The sequence below is a fragment of the Phyllobates terribilis genome, unplaced genomic scaffold (assembly GCF_046119375.1).
Source record: "Phyllobates terribilis strain yellow unplaced genomic scaffold, ASM4611937v1 Scaffold_2__4_contigs__length_985480577, whole genome shotgun sequence".
In the NCBI taxonomy this organism is placed as follows: domain Eukaryota; kingdom Metazoa; phylum Chordata; class Amphibia; order Anura; family Dendrobatidae; genus Phyllobates; species Phyllobates terribilis.
The window spans coordinates 215290446-215311405 of record NW_027362762.1 but is presented as its reverse complement, the minus strand read 5'-3'; the positions used below and the strand labels follow the sequence as shown (position 1 = coordinate 215311405).

Sequence of the window (20960 nt, the reverse complement as noted above, 5' to 3'; positions counted from 1 at the left end):
CTTTCCACCTCTTAAATGTCCTGGTGGAATCGTTCACCTTGCTCTTCACTCACAGCTCCCAAATTTTCAGGAAAGTAGTCAAGATGGGAATGGAGGAAATTAACTTTCAAACTCATCAGGCAACCTAAAGCTTGCAATGCTTTCAGTATTCGTTCGACAATCTTTTTGTAGTCAGGATCTTTATTGCCTAAAAATTTCTCTACAACCTCTTTAAAAGGCAATCCACCCTTCTTTTTGAGGATCATGGTATTGACAAACTATCAGCTATAAGCCTTCTAATGTCTGGTCCGTCAAACACACCTTTCTTCGATTTTGCCTCCGAGAGGCTTGGAAACTTGGTGACCAAGTATTTGAAGCATTCCCCATCTCTTGGAAGTGATTTTAAGAATTGATTCATCAAGCCCAATTTTATGTGAAGAGGTGGTAGAAGAACTTTATAGGGAGGTACCAAAGTTTCTCAGAGTATATTTCTTTTCACCGACTGTGAGCACCCTCGGCTGCCAACTCTTCTTGATCCAGTGATTTTGTCGGTCTCGACTGTCCCACAGACACAGAAAACAAGGGTATTTGGTACACCCAACTTGTTGGCCGAGCAGCATGCACAAGACCTTCAAATCCCCACACACTTGCCAACCGTGGTCTTCATATTTAAGTTTACGAAGAACCAATTCCAAGTTCTCGTAGGTTTCCTTAAAGTGTACGGAATAACTTACAGGGATGGAAGCGTAAAAAACGCCGTTGTGGAGTAAAAATGCTTTGAGACTTCTTTTTGAAGATTCTCCAAAAAGACACCATCGCACTGAATCATACTGGATTTTGAATTGACCCATCAAACCTTCGACATCGATGCAATAAACCAACTTGTATTCCCGGGCAAAGTAAGGAACAAACTCCTTTTCACGATGTCTGAACCATGAGAAAAAAGAAAAAAAAAAAAAAAGACACTCCTGGTAACAAATTCCTGCTTTTAAGCCTTGATCCGAGTAAATCAGGGGTATCTTTGGGAAGATTCAAGTCTCTTACTAAACCCATCTCCTCCTGGGAAAAAAATTTTGGTCTTCTATCATCTTCAAAGTCAGAACTTGATTCGTCATCTGGTTCAGGTATGATTCCACCTTTATCGGAGCTAGGTATGTCTTCCAAGGTAGCAGGGCCCTTGTGTCATGGGGGGATGGGACGAATTTCTGAGTGAAGATTGGGGTATGAAATGGAATGCTTCCATTTGGAATTATTCCCTTTCACATTGCATAAACAAAAGTAACATCGTCACTATGGTTCTTTTGCTCTCGCCATACCATAGGAATCCCATATCGGAAAGCTTTTTTCTTACTCTTGAACCAATTTCAGAGGTCCTCAACACACAGTTTGCACACTTTGAGGCTCCCAAACTATCTTGATCTCCAAGTTTTTGTGAAAAAAGTATACTTCCGACTAAGTCTGTAATATTCAGCTGTTGGTTCAACATTGTATATTCACCAGAAATGAAGCAAACAGGCGAATTAATGCACTTCCGCAAAGCCATAACGCTAATTTGGGGAAACACTGTTGATGACTTTCATTATGTCATTAACCACCTGACTGTCACCAGCCAATCACGCAGTTCCTATTGATGTTAATGGAGAAAGAAAATAAGCTGCCTGCCGATGATTTACACCAGAATTTGCAGAAGAACCTATAGGTTTGTGGCAAGTCCTGAAGTTTAGGATTTTTTTAAATATTTTTTTCGTTATCAAAACTCCAAAATACATGGAAATTATATGAAAATAATCAAACCGCTTTTTAGTCGCACATGTGTATTTTTGGTATCGGAACAGCAGACATGTGATTATGACCGTAGGAAGTTTAGAAGAAAAAAAATTTATTTATCAGATTTTAACACTTCACCTATACAAAATGCTGTCCAGAAAATAGGATCCCGGACCCTGAAATGTTCCATGTTCTTGGCAGATTGCCAGCGAATCTCCAATATCAGTTCAGCAATGTCTACAAAGTTATTTAAAGCCATGGCCATGCTGACAATTAAATTCTTCAAACAGGAGAACAGCTTCCTGAAAATACAGTCCAAATGAATGAATACTTTGTTCATAGAAAGGTTTTTTGTTTGGTTGTTGATGTGATTGTGGAGGCCAACATTCCCGAGGACAATAAGTCCCAGAAGTCTTTATCTACTGCATCAATTCTAAATATCAGCCTATTATGTAATAAACCAATGATAAGAGGAACGCGTTTAAGAAATAATAAATGCACTATCAAAGGCAAGTAAGAGTGCCGACCGACATGTTACAGGCAATCCGCCAGTGTAAAAAGACCCCCATGCTACAATCATGCGAACATTGCCATTCTTGGAGCAGAGTGGTCATTGCTGCACAAAAGGGAGACATTAGATATTGAAAGCAAAGGTTCACATACTTTTGCCTGCTCATATGTCATATTGGATCATTTTCCATAAAAAAGGACAGTAATATTTGGAACTTGTTTGATTTGGTAGTCTACTTTTAGGACTTGTGTGATACTGTACATTTACTTCTTTATCATCCATAGACTCTAGTGCAATGAAAGGCAAAACTATTTTATAGTCCCAGACACATTTTAATGTCAGCCAAATCTGCTGATTTAGGCTGTTCTGGCTAACTACCCAACAACTATTGGGGGTCACCAATAATGTCCCTCAAGTGCAAATGGACATTTGCTGGCAAAGCCTTTTAGAGAGGACCTTACATCAAATTTTGCCTTCTAAACTGAACACTGAAATTTCTAGTGTCTAATGTGTTCATATAATTTTTTTTTTTGACTGACTCAATAAAATTTATGCTTTTATTAAAAACATTGTTGTACGCTGTTCCTGGCACATCCCCCTTTTTTCTCTTTGGTTGCACAAAATAAGGATTTGCTACAATTTTATCACTGTTCCTATGGAAAACTACTTTTCTTTTACTTTCAGGTTTTCATATACTTCTATGGGCTCAGTATGCCAAGAGTGCCTGCATAACTCTTCATGTTAGAGTACTGAAAAGCTGTGTCACTCACTTTCCTATATAAAGCAATGCCACAATATGCATATGATGGATTTTATAATGGGAGACAAAGGGGCAGTACAGGGGCGGAACTACCGCCCGTGCAGCCGGTTCATTGAACGGGGGCCCCGAGGGAGAGGGGGCCCCTCCAGCAGGGCCGCCATCAGGGCATGACTGCCCTGACTCCAGTATGGGGCCCAGCCGGTAGGGGCCCCCCTCTTGTGCGTCTCTCTCCTCATGGGGCCCCCGGCCCCATGCTAAGAGCCGGGTCCGGGACATCTCAGCGCTGCGCTGCTGCGGCAGCGCTTTCATGATTCCCCTGACTTCCGGTCATGTGACGGCGCCGTCACATGACCGGAAGTCAGGAGAACCTGGTGTCAGCGATTTGGACGAGCGCCAGGATTCTGCAGGGATCGCATGGGGGTAAGTATAGCAAGTTTTATTTTTTTTTAAATACAATTTACTAGGAGTGGGGGGAATGGGAGATGCACATGTGGTGGAGGGGGATGAGAGATGCACATGGGGGGGGATGAGAGAGGGGCACATGTGGTGGAGGGGGATGAAAGAGGTGCACATGTGGGGGAGGGGGATGAGAGAGGTGCACATGTGGGGGAGGGGAATGGGAGATGCACATGTGGTGGCGGGGGATGAGAGAGGTGCACATGTGGTGGAGGGGGATGAAAGAGGTGCACATGTGGTGGCGGGGGATGAGAGAGGGGCACATGTGGTGGAGGGGGATGAAAGAGGTGCACATGTGGTGGAGGGGGATGAGAGAGGTGCACATGTGGGGGAGGGGAATGAGAGAGGTGCACATGTGGGGGAGGGGAATGAGAGAGGTGCACATGTGGGGGAGGGGAATGAGAGAGGTGCACATGTGGGGGAGGGGAATGAGAGAGGTGCACATGTGGGGGAGGGGAATGAGAGAGGTGCACATGGGGGGGAGGGGGATGAGAGAGGTGCACATGGGGGGGTGAGAGAGGTGCACATGGGGGGGTGAGAGAGGTGCACATGGGGGGGATGAGAGAGGTGCACATGTGGGGGATGAGAGAGGTGCACATGTGGGGGATGAGAGAGGGGCACATGTGGGGGATGAGAGAGGGGCACATGTGGGGGAGGGGGATGAGAGATGTGCACATGAAGGGGTGAGTGCTGCACATGGGGGGATGAGAGCTGCACATGGGGGAATTGGGAGAAAATGAGCTGCACATGGGGGAATTGGGAGAAAATGAGCTGCACATGGGGGAATTGGGAGTAGGGGGATAACGAGCTGCACATAATGAATGTGGGGTGGGGGACAGTAAATGATAAATGATGATGGGGTGGGGAGAGCACGGACATGATATAATGAATTGCGGCAGGGGGTGCATGTAAATAATGAATGCGGGGAGCAGGAAGTATAGAGTAGGGGACGTTGCGGATGCAGGAGTGTAACTGGTAACAAATTGGCGGAAAGAGTAGAGGTTCTAATTAAATTATATATTAAGTGCCTATTTAAAGTTAATGGGGGCACCGTGGTGGATTACAATTTATATTTGGAATGGTAGGTTGCATAATAACTAACCATATATTGATGGTGGATGCACGTCTGTATTCAGCTGCGTAATGTAGAAGTTGGGGAATGTGCTCTAGATAACTGTGTTATTTTATGCAGAGACGAGTCCTGGCTGGAAGACGTGATGGCGGTCTGTGCTGGATGAAGGAGAAAAGCGTAGCTGAAGGACTTCACCTAGAGACGTCACCAGTGAGTCAGTGTATTACATGTACACTTACACTATATACTATGTACCGGGCTCCTGTGTATAATGTCACTGGTGATCCCTGTATTACCTGTAGACTATATACAGAGCTCCTGTGTATAATGTCACTGGTGATCACTGTATTACCTGTACACTGACACTATATACAGAGCTCCTGTGTATAATGTCACTGGTGATCACTGTATTACCTGTACACTATACACTATATACAGAGCTCCTGTGTATAATGTCACTGGTGATCGCTGTATTACCTGTACACTATATACAGAGCTCCTGTGTATAATGTCACTGGTGATCACTGTATTACCTGTACACTGACACTATATACAGAGCTCCTGTGTATAATGTCATTGGTGATCACTGTATTACCTGTACACTGACACTATATACAGAGCTCCTGTGTATAATGTCACTGGTGATCACTGTATTACATGTACACTTACACTATATACTATGTACCGGGCTCCTGTGTATAATGTCACTGGTGATCACTAGATTACCTGGACACTTACATTATACATACCATGTATAGAGCTCCCGTGTATAATGACACTTATGGTAATATTAGTAATGTGGTGGTAATATTAGTAATGTGGTGGTAATATGTGGTCTGGTCATGGTGTGGCAGTTTTTCCCCCTTCTGTGTGGTATTATTCGGTCACTATGTTGTGGTAATATGTGGTCTGGTCATGGTGTGGCGGTATTCCCTGTATGTGGTATTATTGGTCATTTTAAAAAAAAATGTATATGACACATTCCCTTAGAGAAAACTAAATAAAAATATATCTAAAAAGAGTATTGGATATTTTAAGAAAATTTTAATAGGTTAGAGTAGGGCCCGGCCAGAAGAGTCTACCTTATCGTGGTGGCGGCTTTAAAAATCTTTTGGCCAAAACAAAAGCTGATGGCTATGCATGTGGCACCGTCACATGGCCGAACGTCAGGAGAACAAGGTGGCAGCGACGTGGACGAGCGCCAGGATTCTGCAGGGATCGCATGGGGGTAAGTATAACAAGTTTTATTTGTTTTAAATACAATTAATTAACTAGGAGTGGGGGGGTGAGAGATGCACACGGGGGGGGGGGTGAGAGATGCACACGGGGGGGGGGTGAGAGATGCACACGGGGGGGTGAGAGATGCACACGGGGGGGGTGAGAGATGCACACGGGGGGGGTGAGAGATGCACATGGGGGGGATGAGAGATGCACATGGGGGGGATGGGAGATGCACGGGGGGGTGAGCTGCACATGGGGGGGTTATGTTTACATAACTTTGTTGCCTTATGAAGCGCAGGGGGGGGCCTCCAAAAATTTCTTGCACAGGGGCCCACTACAGTCTGTGTCCGCCCCTGGGGCAGTATATACCTACGTATGGCATAAGGAGCACACATCCGGGAGATATACAAGCTTATGAACTTTAACTTATTTGTGTGTCAAGCCAACTTCAAGGTGCTCCATGAGTATATATGCCAAATTAAGCCATGGGCCCCTAGAAACACGGCAGAGGAGGGCAGGCATTTTGTGTTTTTTTAACAGTATTGGAAATTGCAGTAAATTAAGTTTCCTATACAGCTGGCCACTGCAAAAAAAGTTTCTAAACATTATAGCCAATGACCAAAATGTGCCACTGTATGTCTACACTTGTCAGAAGTATAAGTTGAAGACTACCCCTGCGGAGCCTTTTACCAATAATGATGCTACTATTAGGCTATGTTCACATGTCCAGGAGTGATCAGTTAGAACGAATCCAGCAGCAATCTGTTGGCAAAAAAGTTGTGCAGAGAACTTTTCAATCAGTTTCAAAATGATTTATATCAGCTGGATCTGTTTTTTTTTTTAACATTGAAGTCTATGTAAAAAGGATCTGTTAATCAGCCATCCGTTTTTTGTTTACTGGATCCAGTAAGCAAAAAAATAGATCAGTTAGAAATTAAATAAAAACAGATGGCTGATTAATGGATCCGTTTTCCATAGTCTTCAATTTTATGGGGGGGGGGGGGGGGGGGACGGATCCAGCAGAGATCAGTTATTTAAAAAAAAAAAACTTTTTTTTTTTACCAGCTGACTGCTGCTGGATCTGTTCTAACTGATCACTCCTGGACATGGGAACATAGCCTTAGCTGTTGTAACGGTGGGTGGTTTGGCTCATTCACTCTTTCTACCACGTTTTTAGGTTGACAGGCAGAGCTCATCTTCTAGAAAACACACAACAGTACTGAGACAAAGATTTGCACACTGCAGGGTAGATCTTGTGTGTAAAGCTGAAGATATCAGCAGTGACAAGGAGCCTCCAGTGAACAGGTTTTCCTGGATGTCACATTTCTTATGTAACAATTATAAATATAACTACTGTAAGTTGCAGCATTTAACTCTCCTATTCTTGCCATTAACTCGTGGTGTATTCAGCACAGTGTGCAATGTCTATTCAGTATAGTTCAGGAAAGCTACCGATGCATGCAAACATTTCCATATATAATAATTACAATAAATAAGGTCCCATTCATGTAACAAAACACTAAGACTATCCTGTTGGTCTCCATTGTGCTGGTAAATGTCAGCATATCTTTTTATTTTCAAAACTAGAGTATCACACAATATAACCATTTTTTAATATTCAAAACCTCTGTGTAACGTATCCCAATTAAGGCTATACAGTGGCATCCAACGAGTGTGTCTACCAACCTGTACATCTGACAGACACACCTCCATAACAGTACGAACTCAAGCCAACCATAAAAAGTAGATCAACATTGATGCAACCACTGATTTTAGGTGAGCCCGTAATGTGTATTGGAGCCTCCATCATGACAGATAGCAAGGAAAAGACAGATTGGGCAGTTGGATTTCAACATGTCCAATGATTTTATTTGAAGTGCACAAAAAAACAGAGAAATCAGTCAGTGGCTTAAAGGGGCTGTCCAGGTTTGGAATGAAAGCCTGCAGACACTGACTACAGACTTCTGAATCATCACAAGCTTAGACGAGTGCGGCCTCGCTCAATGCACGTGATGTGAGGGAGGTCAAGAGCGTCTAGTCAGCACATGTTCGTGAGTATGCAATTCGCATACTTGTGGCCCCGTGACCGCCCACTCTCGCCATCGGCACAGAAGAATCCTGACAGCGTGTGGTGTGCGGACTGTGAGGATTCAGAAGTGCAGTCACATGGTGACTGCAGACTTTGATCCCAAACTTTTAAGGATTATTTAATAGCCTATTTATACATGCAGACTGTGCTTAATGATGCACTCTGAATGATCATTAAAGGGAAGCTGTCACGTCCTAGCTACTATGTACACTGCCCCCATTGCTTTGTTACTGATGCAATGTGCATCACTAACAAGCGTTTTTGTTGTGGTTACCAACCACACAGCCTCACTGCGCATGCGCGGACCAGCTGAAGGACATTTAAAACTGAGCATGCGCACCAATGCTATCAGTGCTTGCCGAGAGCAATATTCAAATACGTGAGCGGCGCCAGCAGTGACTGAATGCGGCGCCCGCCCCTGACTGAATAGCAGGATCACACCCCTATGACTGAAAACGAGCAGGTAGGACAAAGTATATAAAATGTACTAAAATCATTATAACACCACCAATTTTAATGAAAAACGCTTGTTAGTGATGCATCAGTAACAAAGCAATGGGGGCAGTGACCATAGTAGCTAGGATGTGACAGGTTCCCTTTAATAGATGGTTCAGTGCATATAGGCTGCCATTGTTCTTGGCAACGCGAGTCCCGTTTACACAAGGCCATGCGCTGCAGAGAACAATGTTTTCACTTGACGAATGAGTAGTTTCCATTAAACGGATGAGACTCACACATTCAAGTCTATGGGAGTGCAAAAAAAAACAAAAAAAATATTCCATACAAATAGCTTCCAGTTTTTACAGATACATTTCAATGGTTTAACAGTTTACAGTTTACTAGTTGGTAAATTATTAATAGCTGCTGCAAAAAATAAAAAAAACGGACTGCAAATGGCTGACACACGAGAATAAAAAAAAAAAAAAAAGTCTAATTTTCTGGTTGAAACTGACATTTTAATAGGGTTGAGTGAACCTACCCTTATAGTGACTTCCAATTTTAAAGGATGCATAGTCCATGCTAAATATGGCAGATCTTTTCATAATCAGGGAAAATATTGCAGGCATATTAGCTAATGGCAAGGCTCTGTGTACAGCAGATTTCATAAATGGCCAATAACTCACTGATACAACTACTTTACATACGAGCATTACTAATGTTCAAAGCTTAAAGTGCACCATGAGCGTCAATAATTCGAATAAAACAGAAAACAAGTCTGCAATGTAAAGACGCCAGCAATGCGATGTAGTAACTATCTGCCTCATACTCCAACCATATGCATGGGTACATTTATATGGACTTTTAGAAAGCAGATGGATTTTCATGTCTTTTATACTGCAGGCGTTGAACATTACTTATGTATAATATTTTTCAAGTTGACCCGCTACATCTCCATTATAGAAATCAACATGTGCAAAGCCTTCCAGCACTAAAGGTGTTAACAAAAGGCCTTTGTTCTCAACCTCATTTGGCAACAGAATCATCAACATTCCCTGTATACAAAGCGGTGATGGAAATTCACCGGCTTATTTCTAGATCACAATTATAACAAGGAAGAGTCAATACTGCCGATCGGCCTACATTACTAATGTTTCCTGAAATAAAAGTCCTGGGAAACAATCCTAAAGCTGGTTATTAACCATTCAGACCATGACAATACTCTGACTCCTTGATGGGGTGGGCAAGATGACCAAAGCTGGGAATCAAAATAGAAATCTAGTGGAGTCAATAAATGGGTGAAGCCTCAGGCAACAGGAGATTTATGCTGTATAATGATTGGCTACCTGCCTGGTGGGTTGTTACAGGTAGGATAAAACAGAACGCTACTGAACTATTCGGAAGAACCCATGTTACCCATAGCTACAGATCAACTTTCATCTTCTAAACTGCTCAGGAACATTAAAGGGTACTCCAGTCCCATACAATAAGGTCATACATAGGATATGTCAATTGTCTGATGGAAGTGGGTCCAACCGCTAGGGTCAGCATTAGTGTTGAGCGAGTATGTTCTATTAACCCTTTCGCCGAGTATTTACAGCTGCTCGGTGATATGTTTGAATCGCTCCGTGTGCATGATTTGCGACTGTTTGACAGTTTTATTACATGTGAGGAATGTCTTTCTTACACATTCCTCACATGTAATAAAGCTGTCAAACAGTTGCAAATCATGCACACGGGAGCGATTTAACCATATCACCGAGCAGCTATAAATACTCGGAGCTCGGCCCGAGCATAATTGGACAGAACATACTCACTCAACCCTAGTCAGCATCCAATCTCAAGATTGGGGATCTGTCTTGTGCTGCTGGGAATGGCGAGGTGTGAGCATGCGCTGCTCTATCCATTCATGTATATGGGAGTTCTAAATACTGCAGAGCAAGATGAACGGACAGATCAGTACATACGTGGCCACTTCTCTGTCAGAGGAGGGTCCTGTGAATATGGGATAACTCCTCTAAATGAACTGAACGGTGACTGGGTGCTATTGGCTAAGGCACATGTTACCACAGTGCTGCCAGAAGTCCACGTGTCTGGGCAGAAGACAATGCTAGTCTGTGGCTTCTCAGGATGCAGTGTGAACACCTCGTTAGGACTCGAGACATATTCCAGCGGAGTACATCACTGTAAGAAGCCATACAGGCCCCAGTTCGGGCTTACTAATTGCCTCATTGTCACAAGAATGATTTTTATCTACTTTGGAGGAAGATACAGGCCACCAGATAAAGGATGACTACTCACGGACATTTGATGACCAGTATGTAACAGAAATCAATGTAAATATCACAAACACTACTGATTGGCTACCTGCTAACTAGTCACACTACTACTCATACTCAGCACAAAGATGGAGAACTCACTAACCAGTCCGACCATAAATATAATCTAGACTAGTCAAAAACCTCTGAGCAAAGATAAAATATTATACCAAGCAGATAACTCAGACCTGGATGATGTACACAAGCCTAGGTTTATGTCAAAGTTGTCAAACTGCTCTATTAGGTGATGTGGATTTATGAAGAGAATTCAGCTTAATTAGTTCCATACCACTCAGACCTTAAAAGGTCTATGCGATCCACACTTTACTTTGCACTGACACATGGGCATCACATGGACATAAGAAAACGGATGCGGATAGCAAAACGAAAAAAAGAATAAAAATAAATAAAAATCACTCGAGATTTCTGGAAGAAACTTGGATGATTTTTCACACACTTGTCTGCAGCCGACCTCAGGGACAATCCTAAAGACAAGGCAGAGAAGATTTATTACCATCTAAGCCTTCCCAATCACTGTATACAGAGCTTGTATACGGTATATGAAGACCTAGAGGCGCTTCTTCCTCCGGACCTAGCAATCATGCGATCACTGAGTATAAGGAGAAAACATGAGCTGTTAGGTCCTTAGAGACCCAGTCAACATGGATAGTCAGGAAGCTAAAGCCCCCGTCACACTAAGCAAGATCGCTGCCGAGTCACAAGTTTTGTGACGTAACAGCGACCTCAGCAGCAAACTCGCTACGTTTGACACGTAGCAGCGACCAGGCCCCTGCTGTGAGATCGCTGGTCGTGTCAAAATGGCCTGGACCATTTTTTGATCGTTGAGGTCCCGCTGGGTAGCATACATTGGTGTGTTTGACACCTTACCAACGAGGTCGCCGTATCGTTGCTGCATCGTTGGGAAGATCTGACTGTTTGACATCTCACCAGCGACCACATAGCGACGCAGCAATGATCCCTGACGGGTGGTATCGTTAGCGACGCTACAGCGATCCCGACAAGTGTGACGGTACTTTAACATCTTAGTTCCAGTTACAGGGGAAATCAGCAATAAAAACATTATTTTCAAATGCCCCTCCAAAAAGGACTGGTCCTAGGCTCATCCCAAATAGAAAAAGTGTCCATAATATAAAAATGTTACAGAAAAAGTTTTTTTGTTTTTTTTTTTTTAGTAGTCCTTTGTGGCATACAAGAATTAAAAAAAAAAAAAAACATGTAGTTCTTAATTTCTTTTAATGGTTTCTGGTGATATTCCAGAAAAATGCATATACTTTAAGCATTTGAAGACAGGGCTACTTTTCCCTTTCCGGAACAGGCACACTTTCTTCTTTTTTATGTCGTTAAAAGTATATGTATGGAAAAAAAAAATTCTCATTTTCTCTTTTGGATATTCAAATTTTTTTTTTTTTTTTTTGCCTTCTTTCTCCACAATTCAGCATTTTATATCTAGAAAAAAAATGTAAGCTCCATGTATTGCAAAAAAATAGTAATTTGAAAACCCGAACAAGAATTGTTCTAAGAGATGTGCCTGGTTAGGTAAGGAAAAAAGAGCGCTGTCTTCAACTGGTTAATTTGCACAATACACTGTCTGACATGCCTTGCACAAAAATAGTGCATTTAAGACACTATCCTTTCCACCTCAGGGGCATGTTCTAGATCAGGGGTCTCAAACTCAGCTGGGCATATGGGCCGCACACGGAAAAACATTTAATTTGGGGGGCCGCATTATTTGCATGACAAAGTGACATTTTTAGTGATACCATTTTATTTTCTATACACCTTTTGAACTGGTCCCCATCTTGCAGACATGGTCTGCCATCCAGGTCCCTCATACTACAGACATGGTCTGCCATCCAGGTCCCCCATACTACAGACATGGTCTGCCATCCAGGTCCCCCATCCTGCAGACATGGTCTGCCAGCCAGGTCTCCCATCCTGCAGACATGGTCTGCCATCCAGGTCCCCCATCCTGCAGACATGGTCTGCCATCCAGGTCCCCCATCCTGCAGACATGGTCTGCCATCCAGGTCCCCCATCCTGCAGACATGGTCTGCCATCCAGGTCCCCCATCCTGCAGACATGGTCTCCCATCCAGGTCCCCCATCCTGCAGACATGGTCTCCCATCCAGGTCCCCCATATTGCAGACATGGTCTCCCATCCAGGTCCCCCATATTGCAGACATGGTCCCCCATCCAGGTCCCCCCTATTGCAGACATGGTCCCTCATATTGCAGACATTGTAATATGGGGGACCTGGATGGGGGACCATGTCTGTAATATGGGGGACCTGGATGGGAGACAGACAAGGTCCCCCATCCTGGTCCTTATCTTGCAGACATGTCCCCCATCCAGGTTCCCCCCATACTGCGGTCAGGGTCCCCATCCCCGTCCCCATACTGCGGTCAGGGTCCCTGTCCCCCCCCATACTGTGGTCAGGGTCTTCATCCTCCCCATACTGCGGTCAGTGCCCCCCTGTGCTGTATTTCACATGACATAGAAAATAATAAAAAAGAAGACAGCGCAGCGGCGTATGGCGTCACTGCCATGCGCAGATGTCAGCTGCTGGCCTCTGATAGGCCGGCGGCTGACACTGGTATTGCTGTGCAGAGAGCCGGTCTCCGCGCGGCAATACACTGCACTACAGCGCTGATGTCGGCGGCGGCTGAAGAGAGCCGCAATCGTTGCGGAGTCTGTGCCTGCGGGCCGCAAGAAGCAGCCGGAGGGGCCGCATGCGGCCCGCGTGTTTGAGACCCCTGTTCTAGATTGTGTTAATTTAGACTATGTTCACATGCAGGGTTTTCTGCAGTTTTTTTATGCAAGTTAAAAGCTGCTTTTTACAGTACCATCAGAAGCTGTGAGATCTCAAATCTCATGCACTTGCTTGGTTCCTTTCCTCACTGAATTTGAGAATTGCGTTTTATAAATCAGCAGCATGTCCGTTCTTTCAGCGTTTTTGCGTGGTTATATTTTACACACAGTACAGACCAAAAGTTTGGACACACCTTCTCATTTAAAGAAATTTCTGTATTTTCATGACTATGAAAATTGTACATTCACACTGAAGGAATCAAAACTATGAATTAACACATGTGGAATTATATTCTTAAAGTGTGAAACAACTGAAAATATGTCTTATATTCTAAGTACTTCAAAGTAGCCACCTTTTGCTTTGATGACTGCTTTGCACACTCTGAATGTACAATTTTAAATGTCATGAAAATACAGAAAAAATCTTTAAATGAGAAGGGGTGTCCAAACTTTTGGTCTGTACTAATATTATTTATATATATATATATATATATATATATATATATATATATATATATATATATATATATATATATATATATATATATATATATATATATATATATATATATATATATATAGTATTTACCGCCAAGAAAGCAGGGTTTTTTCTGTAGAAAAGAAACACCACCACAAAAACGCTGCAGAGCTGACTGGCAGCAGGTCTCCTGACATGATCTCAGCAGTCTCATAACCATATATGAGGCTGTTTAATTCTGGTCAGGAGACCCACGGACAGTCCATACACAGGTCTGTACTCAGAATGCCGGATGCGTGAAAAGCAGTGCATGCACTGTCAGGCCCTGTTCACACCGCATTTAGGCATGCTGTAAGGAAGAGTGCAGGTTTCCTGAAGTACCCCAATGATATATGCTACTGTAAACAGCAATAGCCCGTACATTCACTTCCATGGCTGATGAAGATTATTGTAAGCTATGTATGGGCTGCTGTGTTTTGTTCCAGTCGCTACCAGAGCAGTTCTCAGCTTATCGGTGGGAGTTAGACCCTTACCGATTTCGTATTGACCGCATGTATAGGTGAACTAGTACTGGGGAACCCCCCTCTGTGACCATTCTTCACTGGCCCAGCCAGATCCCTGACCTAAACCCAATTGAGCATCTCTGGAGAGACCTGAAAATGGCTGTCCACCAACATTCACCATCCAACCTGACGGAACTGGAGAGGATCTGCAAGGAAGAATGACAGAGAATCCCTAAATCCAGGTGTGAAAAACTTGTTGCATCATTCCCAAGAAGACTCATGGCTGTACTAGGTCAAAAGGGGGCTTCTACTCAACACTGAGCAAAGGGTCTGAATACTTATGACCATGTGATATTTCACTTTTTCTTTTTTAATAAATTTGCAAAAATTTCTACTTTTGTTTTTTTTCAGTCAAGATGGGGTGCAGAGTGTACTTTAATGAGAAAAAAAATGAACTTTTTAGAATTTACCAAATGGCTGCAATGAAACAGAGTGAAAAATTTAAAGGGGTCTGAATACTTTCCGTACCCACTGTATAATAGAATCACGTCACCACTTCTGTATTTATCACTCACTCCTGGTTTTGGCTTATAAATACTGATGTGAAATACTGACCAAATACTGAACATGTCCTTAAATTTACACTGGTTGGATCACTGGTCTATTACGCTGCAATACCTCTGACAGGAGGTGTGTTAGACCAATCTTATGACCGGGTCAAATGGGCCACCGTAAAGGACAAACCTAGAGGCAATCATTTGGCCTTAAAGGGGTTGTCTGGTCTAAATTGTTAAGTCTGCAGTCACTCTGACTGCAGACTTATGAATCCCCTCAGTGCATGCACTGTGCACCGCGACTATTCACCAGTTTCTGACCTGGGGGTACTTTTGCGTTATGCATACTCCCGGGCAGAGGCGGTCTAGTGGGCACGACCTCTCTCAATACAAGTGTATGGAATGAGTCCATGCCCACTAGACGGGCTCTGCCAGGGAGTATGCATAACACATACATGCCTGCTGTTCCTGGCTCCGAAACTGGCGAATTCTCACAGCACACAGTGCGTGCGCTGGGGGGATTCATAAGTCTGCAGTCACAGAGAGTGTGAGCTTCAAAACACAGTTGGCACTTGCTGCTTATGGGGCTGGCATTGCTGCTAAGCCGGCACCATCACCAGCCATACATGCACAGTATGGTTCACCGGAAATCCTAGTCCGCTGTGCCGTACATGTACACGGATGTTGGGAAGGGGTTAATACATGAATTTAGTGTTTGTTTTTTACGTCCTTATTTTAAGAGAATAAAACTGCCAAAAAGTGTCCCATCTGAGCACACTCCAATGGTGGTCTGGTGGTCACCTAGCTTTCTAAAAAGTTCCCAATCACGATGCTAAATAGAAACTGATAGAAGAGAGGAACATAAATGACTTTTAAACCAGATTGAAGGACACAAACCTATGAACTGTTGCTAACTGCATTTTGCTTACAAATGGCGCACTTTAATTTCTCTTTGTCACATCCTACTCAATTGGTATCAAAGGAGGTAGAACAATAAGCTGGCACATACCATACGCTCCATTTTTTGTGTATCTTGTTCAGTACCCATTCCCCAGTGGGGTGGGGTGGGTAAATGTGGGTGAAGGAGACTACTCAGTCTCTACAGAACACTTTACAGAAAGTAGATTAAACCACAGCACCGAACACTACAGGAAGAAGTGAGCAGCTGTATCGCAGAGAACCTACAATGAGAAGTCTTATTTCCTGTCATTGGTATCTAGCATGCAATCATTTAGGCTACATTTACACAAGCAGTTTTGTTGCATTTTTAGTGTTATATTTTCAACAAAAAGCCAGGAGGACAGGATCCAAAAAGAAGGAAACCTATGAAGAAAAATAAAAACTGTACCAAAAGTGAGTAATCTCTGCCTCATACAAAACTTTACAACATTTTTTTTTTTTTCAGTGCTGCGAGAATAAACTGAACTTTTCACCCCCGTCGTATCCACTAATATAAATATGACAGCGCCGGCTTTAATGCTTCGTGATGAACAGGCCTGGGAACAAGATGACAAATCTCTTGTGCTAGCTAATAAAATAGTGAATACCTGTGATCATATCCATTACGCAAGCCAATGCAGATGACGAAAACCACAGTAAAATCTCAATGAGCTGACATCTAATTCCAGACCATGTCATATAAAACTAAAGCAGGTTACATGCAAGACTCAAGGATCACGGTCTGCCAAGAAGCCGAGGGACTGAAGCCACCGGGACTGCACTTCTGGGCTGAGGTTGGGTGGGAGCACAGGAAAATCCATACAACACAAAGGGAAATTGTGACATTCAGATCCCACCAAGTGAATAATACAGGATGCCTGTTATGTGTCAAGGACAATAGATCCAACATCTCACAGGCCTAAGACACAAAGTCTACAATAGGAAGCAAAGACAGGAAACTGACTTCACTGGAATATTTCATGTGACAATAGAATACAATGACAGTGATGCCACTCTCACCTTTCATCTTCTCCATCAACCAGAGGAGTTGTCAGGGGTAAAGACTTCAAAGGAAGTAAAGATCCAGCACCTTGAAGACCACCACTAGTATCCAAAGAGGACCCTTCCAGGATATGCGGTAGGCCCACCATTGAGTGCTCCATCAAACGTCGAGCATCCTCAATCTGGCTTGCCACTGACTGAATAAGAGATGGTGCCAAGAAATGACCAGCACTACCAGCCATCTGAAGAGCAATATTTTGTGCAATGGGTACACTTGCAATAACTGGAGCATGATTTCCACTTTGGACCAAATTCCCATTTTGAGGTGTTGGAAGTTGAGGAACAGTAGGTGGTGGGCCCAGGGTGGTAGCTGCAGGTGATATTCCAGTAGGTACACTCATCCCCAGCTGCTGAACGGCTGGAACATTGGTAGCTGTGGGTAAAGGACTGACTGCGGGTACTTGCGGAGTGGTCATTCCCTGTACAGCGGTGGGTTCAATAAGTTGGGTTGGAGGTTTTGAAGAAAGCAGAGGATTTTGAGGTGCAATCAGTACAGGAGGTGGATGAGTAGGAACGCCAACTGGTATTCCCTGTGTGGGTGGTAGTACCGAATGAGAAGGAGCTGGAACACTTTGCTGCATAACAGGTGGTGTAGTTTGACTGGTAGATACCTGGTGCACTGGAGTTTGCAGATTGCCTTGTTGCACAACGCCTATAACTTGTCCACCAGTTGCCGGTATGGTGGCCTGAGCGTGCACCACAGGCTGGGTTGGAGCTACACAGGTTGGTGGCACTTGTGCTGATACAGACTGAATCTGTCCCTGCAAAACTTGTGCTTGGACAACAGGTAATGATGCTGCGGTACTACCCGCTCCAGCTGATGCAGACGGTATAGGAGCCACTCCTGTCTGAACAATTTGGGGGTGCTGTATGTATTCGGATAAACTCCCTGGTACAGAACTTTGATTTGTTGGCATGACATGCCCGGTAGTCATCTGAGTTGGAGCAGTTTGTGGATGTGCATATTGTATCGTTGGAGGCTGCTGTTGAACAGTCGGTAGACTTTGTAAGGGCTGTGCCGGTTGAGAATATGGCAACTGTGGTGGGATCATCGTAGAAACTGCTGGTGGCTGATGCCCTATAGAAGATGGGACACCAAGTATGTTAATAGCAGCTGGCTGCACACCAACAGGGGCAGTCATAGCAACTGGCGCGGCCTGTCCTGCTTGTTTCTGGGGAGAATAAGTGGCATCTTGTGAATGTATCTGTAACTGTGCAAGCTGAGGCTGGGAAACACTCTGTGGTATATTTGAAGGTGAGACATTCTGGGCGAGAGGGTTGCTGAAGTCAATCTGCTGGGGTCCCAGTGCTTGAAATCCTTGCATTGCAGGTGCCCCCATTTCCCCACTTCCAACACTTTCTGTGTAGTGACTCAGAGTACTGATGTTGCTACTCACTGAGCTCCCACTGGTGCTCTCTCGCTCACACGTCATCTCAAGTGGGTTTTGTTTAACGCTCTCCACTGCTTTGTTGACCACAGCTCCCTCTGAAGCAGCTGCTGCATTTTCTTTGTCATAGAACTCCATACAAGTCCATCTGCCCTTCCTGAACGGTTCGGAACTGGAGTCCAACTTTACAACTCTAAACCTAGAGGTCGCAGCAGCCGAAGGTGCTGCCTGCTGCTGCCCTACAGCTGGCACAGCGGCTGGTCCTACAGGGGCACTAGTAGCATTGCTAGGTATACTAGATGCAGCAAAATTTCCGTTGCCAGAAGAACCTAAATGAGGATTAACATTTCCAGAGACAGCACTGACATTACTAGTACTCGTCACACTGGTGGAGCTAACAGGTACACTAGTGAGCGCAGGGCCCACAGGGGCTGCCATGCTGCTGACATTTTGGATATTGACATTGTGTGTGGTACCACTACCTGTGGCAGGACTGACCCCTGAACCAACAGGCCCACTTGCTTTACGCACAATGGGTGGCATAGTCCCCACAGCTGGCGCTGCAGAAGAAACAGGTGCTGTAGTCTCTGTAGATCCTTGAGAAGCCAGTTTCACAGATGTGGGATTGTGAGAAGCCGCAGACACAGAGGCACTGGATAAGCCATGATGGGCCGGCATCGGAAGTCCATGATGGTGATGATGAAGATGGTGCACGTTCCCATTTATCATAATATTCTGGACATTAGCAGGTAAATGTTGATGAAGGTGCGGTTGATTTGGAGACACAGCGCCAGGAGTTTCAGCTTCTTGAAAGTTATTCAAGGTCTCCTCGGAGGAGCTTCTCTCGGGGCCGCCCAGATCTGTAGCCCTGGACAACGACACATCCAGGATTTCAGAAGACGACAGGTCTTCAGTGTGCGACTCATCCAGGTCATCGTAGCTCTCAGTGTCCTCCGCTATGCTGTTATTCGAGCTCATGCTGGCTGAAATTTGAGCAGGGGTGACACTGGTAATCTGAAAGCCACTTTTCTTTTTAATCTGTGCCCCAGACTGTACCATGGGCTGTGCCATCAAGTTCAAGGTTTGGGGAGGATGCTGCTGAGGTCCAGGTGAGGAGGAGGAGGCGGGAGGTGGGGGCTGCACCAGCAGAGGAGACTGGTACTCGTCAGGGGCCAGGATGTGCCCACTGCCCCCAGGGCCACCTGTTATGCTCACCGCTGAGGGGGTCGCCCCGGTCCCGCTGCCCCTTCTGGGGATGTCTGCCGGCTGCGCCATCTTCCTGGCAGCCAGATCTGCAGATGGATCGGGCTGGTGCATGCTGATTCTCCTCCTCTCAGCCCACCCACCTTCACTCCCCGAGCTGGAGCAGGACCCCCGCTGTATGGCTGGAGCCCGGGCAGATGCTGCGGACAATGCACGGATGTGGGGCCGCGGGGTCAGTGCAGGCACGCCGCCTCCCGGTGCCCGGCGATCAGCAGCACGCTCCGTGTACTGACAGCTCACTCCTCGGGGAGGGCAGCGCGGCGCAGAGCCCTGGATCCGGGGCCACAAGGCAGGTGTGGTCACTCTGCTGCCGGGAGACGAGGATGACGAGGATGCGGAGTGCGGAGATGGCCGGGACGATGCAGCCGGTGGCCGCGGCCATTACTGACAGTCATCAGCACGGCTCCTGGCCGGGACCCATCCTCCGCACAGATAAACAGCCGTGTTCGTGGAACGCTGCGGAGAATCCGGGTCAGCGGCGGTGAGGAGGCCGGCGGCTCATGGACTCCTCTGCCTGGCTCTATCCCCCGTGACTCTGCCTTTCTTTTCTCTCGCAGTGTCTCTGGGCTCCGGCTCCCTGTTACACGGCGCCTGTGCCTCCCTCCCCCTTCCTTAATCTTACACGGTATTGGACGACAGCGGCTGCCAGCCGGGGAAGCTGCTCACTGAGGGGCGGAGAATCGAGAAAAATGGCCGCCGAACATGCGCACTACGACGTTAGCAGAGCTGTAGCAAGACGGCCGGCCTGCAGGGGGAGGGATAGAGTCGAGCATGACGCAGCGGGCTCGCCCGAAGCGGGACGGAAACTGCCGAACGCAGGGCGAGGGTTTCGGGAGCGCTCGGGCTCTCGGAGGGATGACGTCAGTGCGGGAGTCATGCAGACGTGTCCTGCTTGTTGAATGTCGGGCAGTGTGAAACATAGCCCATTGTGCAATGGCCGGGACACGTGGAGGAGGCAGCACCGGGGAGCAGGGACCACCTGTGTGTCATCTGCACCGTCACACTGTGATGTCAGTGGGAAGGAGCAGCACGACCGAGGTGTCTGCCATCTCCACAATACAGCTTCCCAAGTCACAGCAAGAGGCGGCCAACTGGTGACTAATGTAAAGTGTCCATAGGGGAGGACACAACTACTCACCCCACTGGGGTATTAGCAGAGCGTACACACCTTCTGCAAGAGACAGAATAACCTGCACAGTTGTTTGGAGACGTGTGGCGTCTCCAAATTCACCACAAGATCACTCTACACTGACCTCTGCAGTGTCCGAACTACTCACATGACAAGTGTCTTCTGTACAGCTCCTCTGGCTGTTGTGACCTGCTGTGTATACGG

At 45.5% G+C, this 20960-nt stretch overlaps 1 protein-coding gene across 1 annotated transcript in view; it reads right to left on the bottom strand.

Annotated features, from left to right (window-relative positions):
* TSC22D1 (TSC22 domain family member 1) overlaps positions 1-20264 on the bottom strand; it is a 97078-nt gene extending 76814 nt beyond the window's left edge. The window contains exon 1 of the mRNA XM_073663897.1: positions 16935-20264. Coding sequence (XP_073519998.1) covers positions 16935-19681 — 2747 coding nt within the window. The 5' untranslated portion in view covers positions 19682-20264. The remainder of the gene's footprint in view (positions 1-16934) is intronic.
* Positions 20265-20960: the final 696 nt, after the last annotated feature.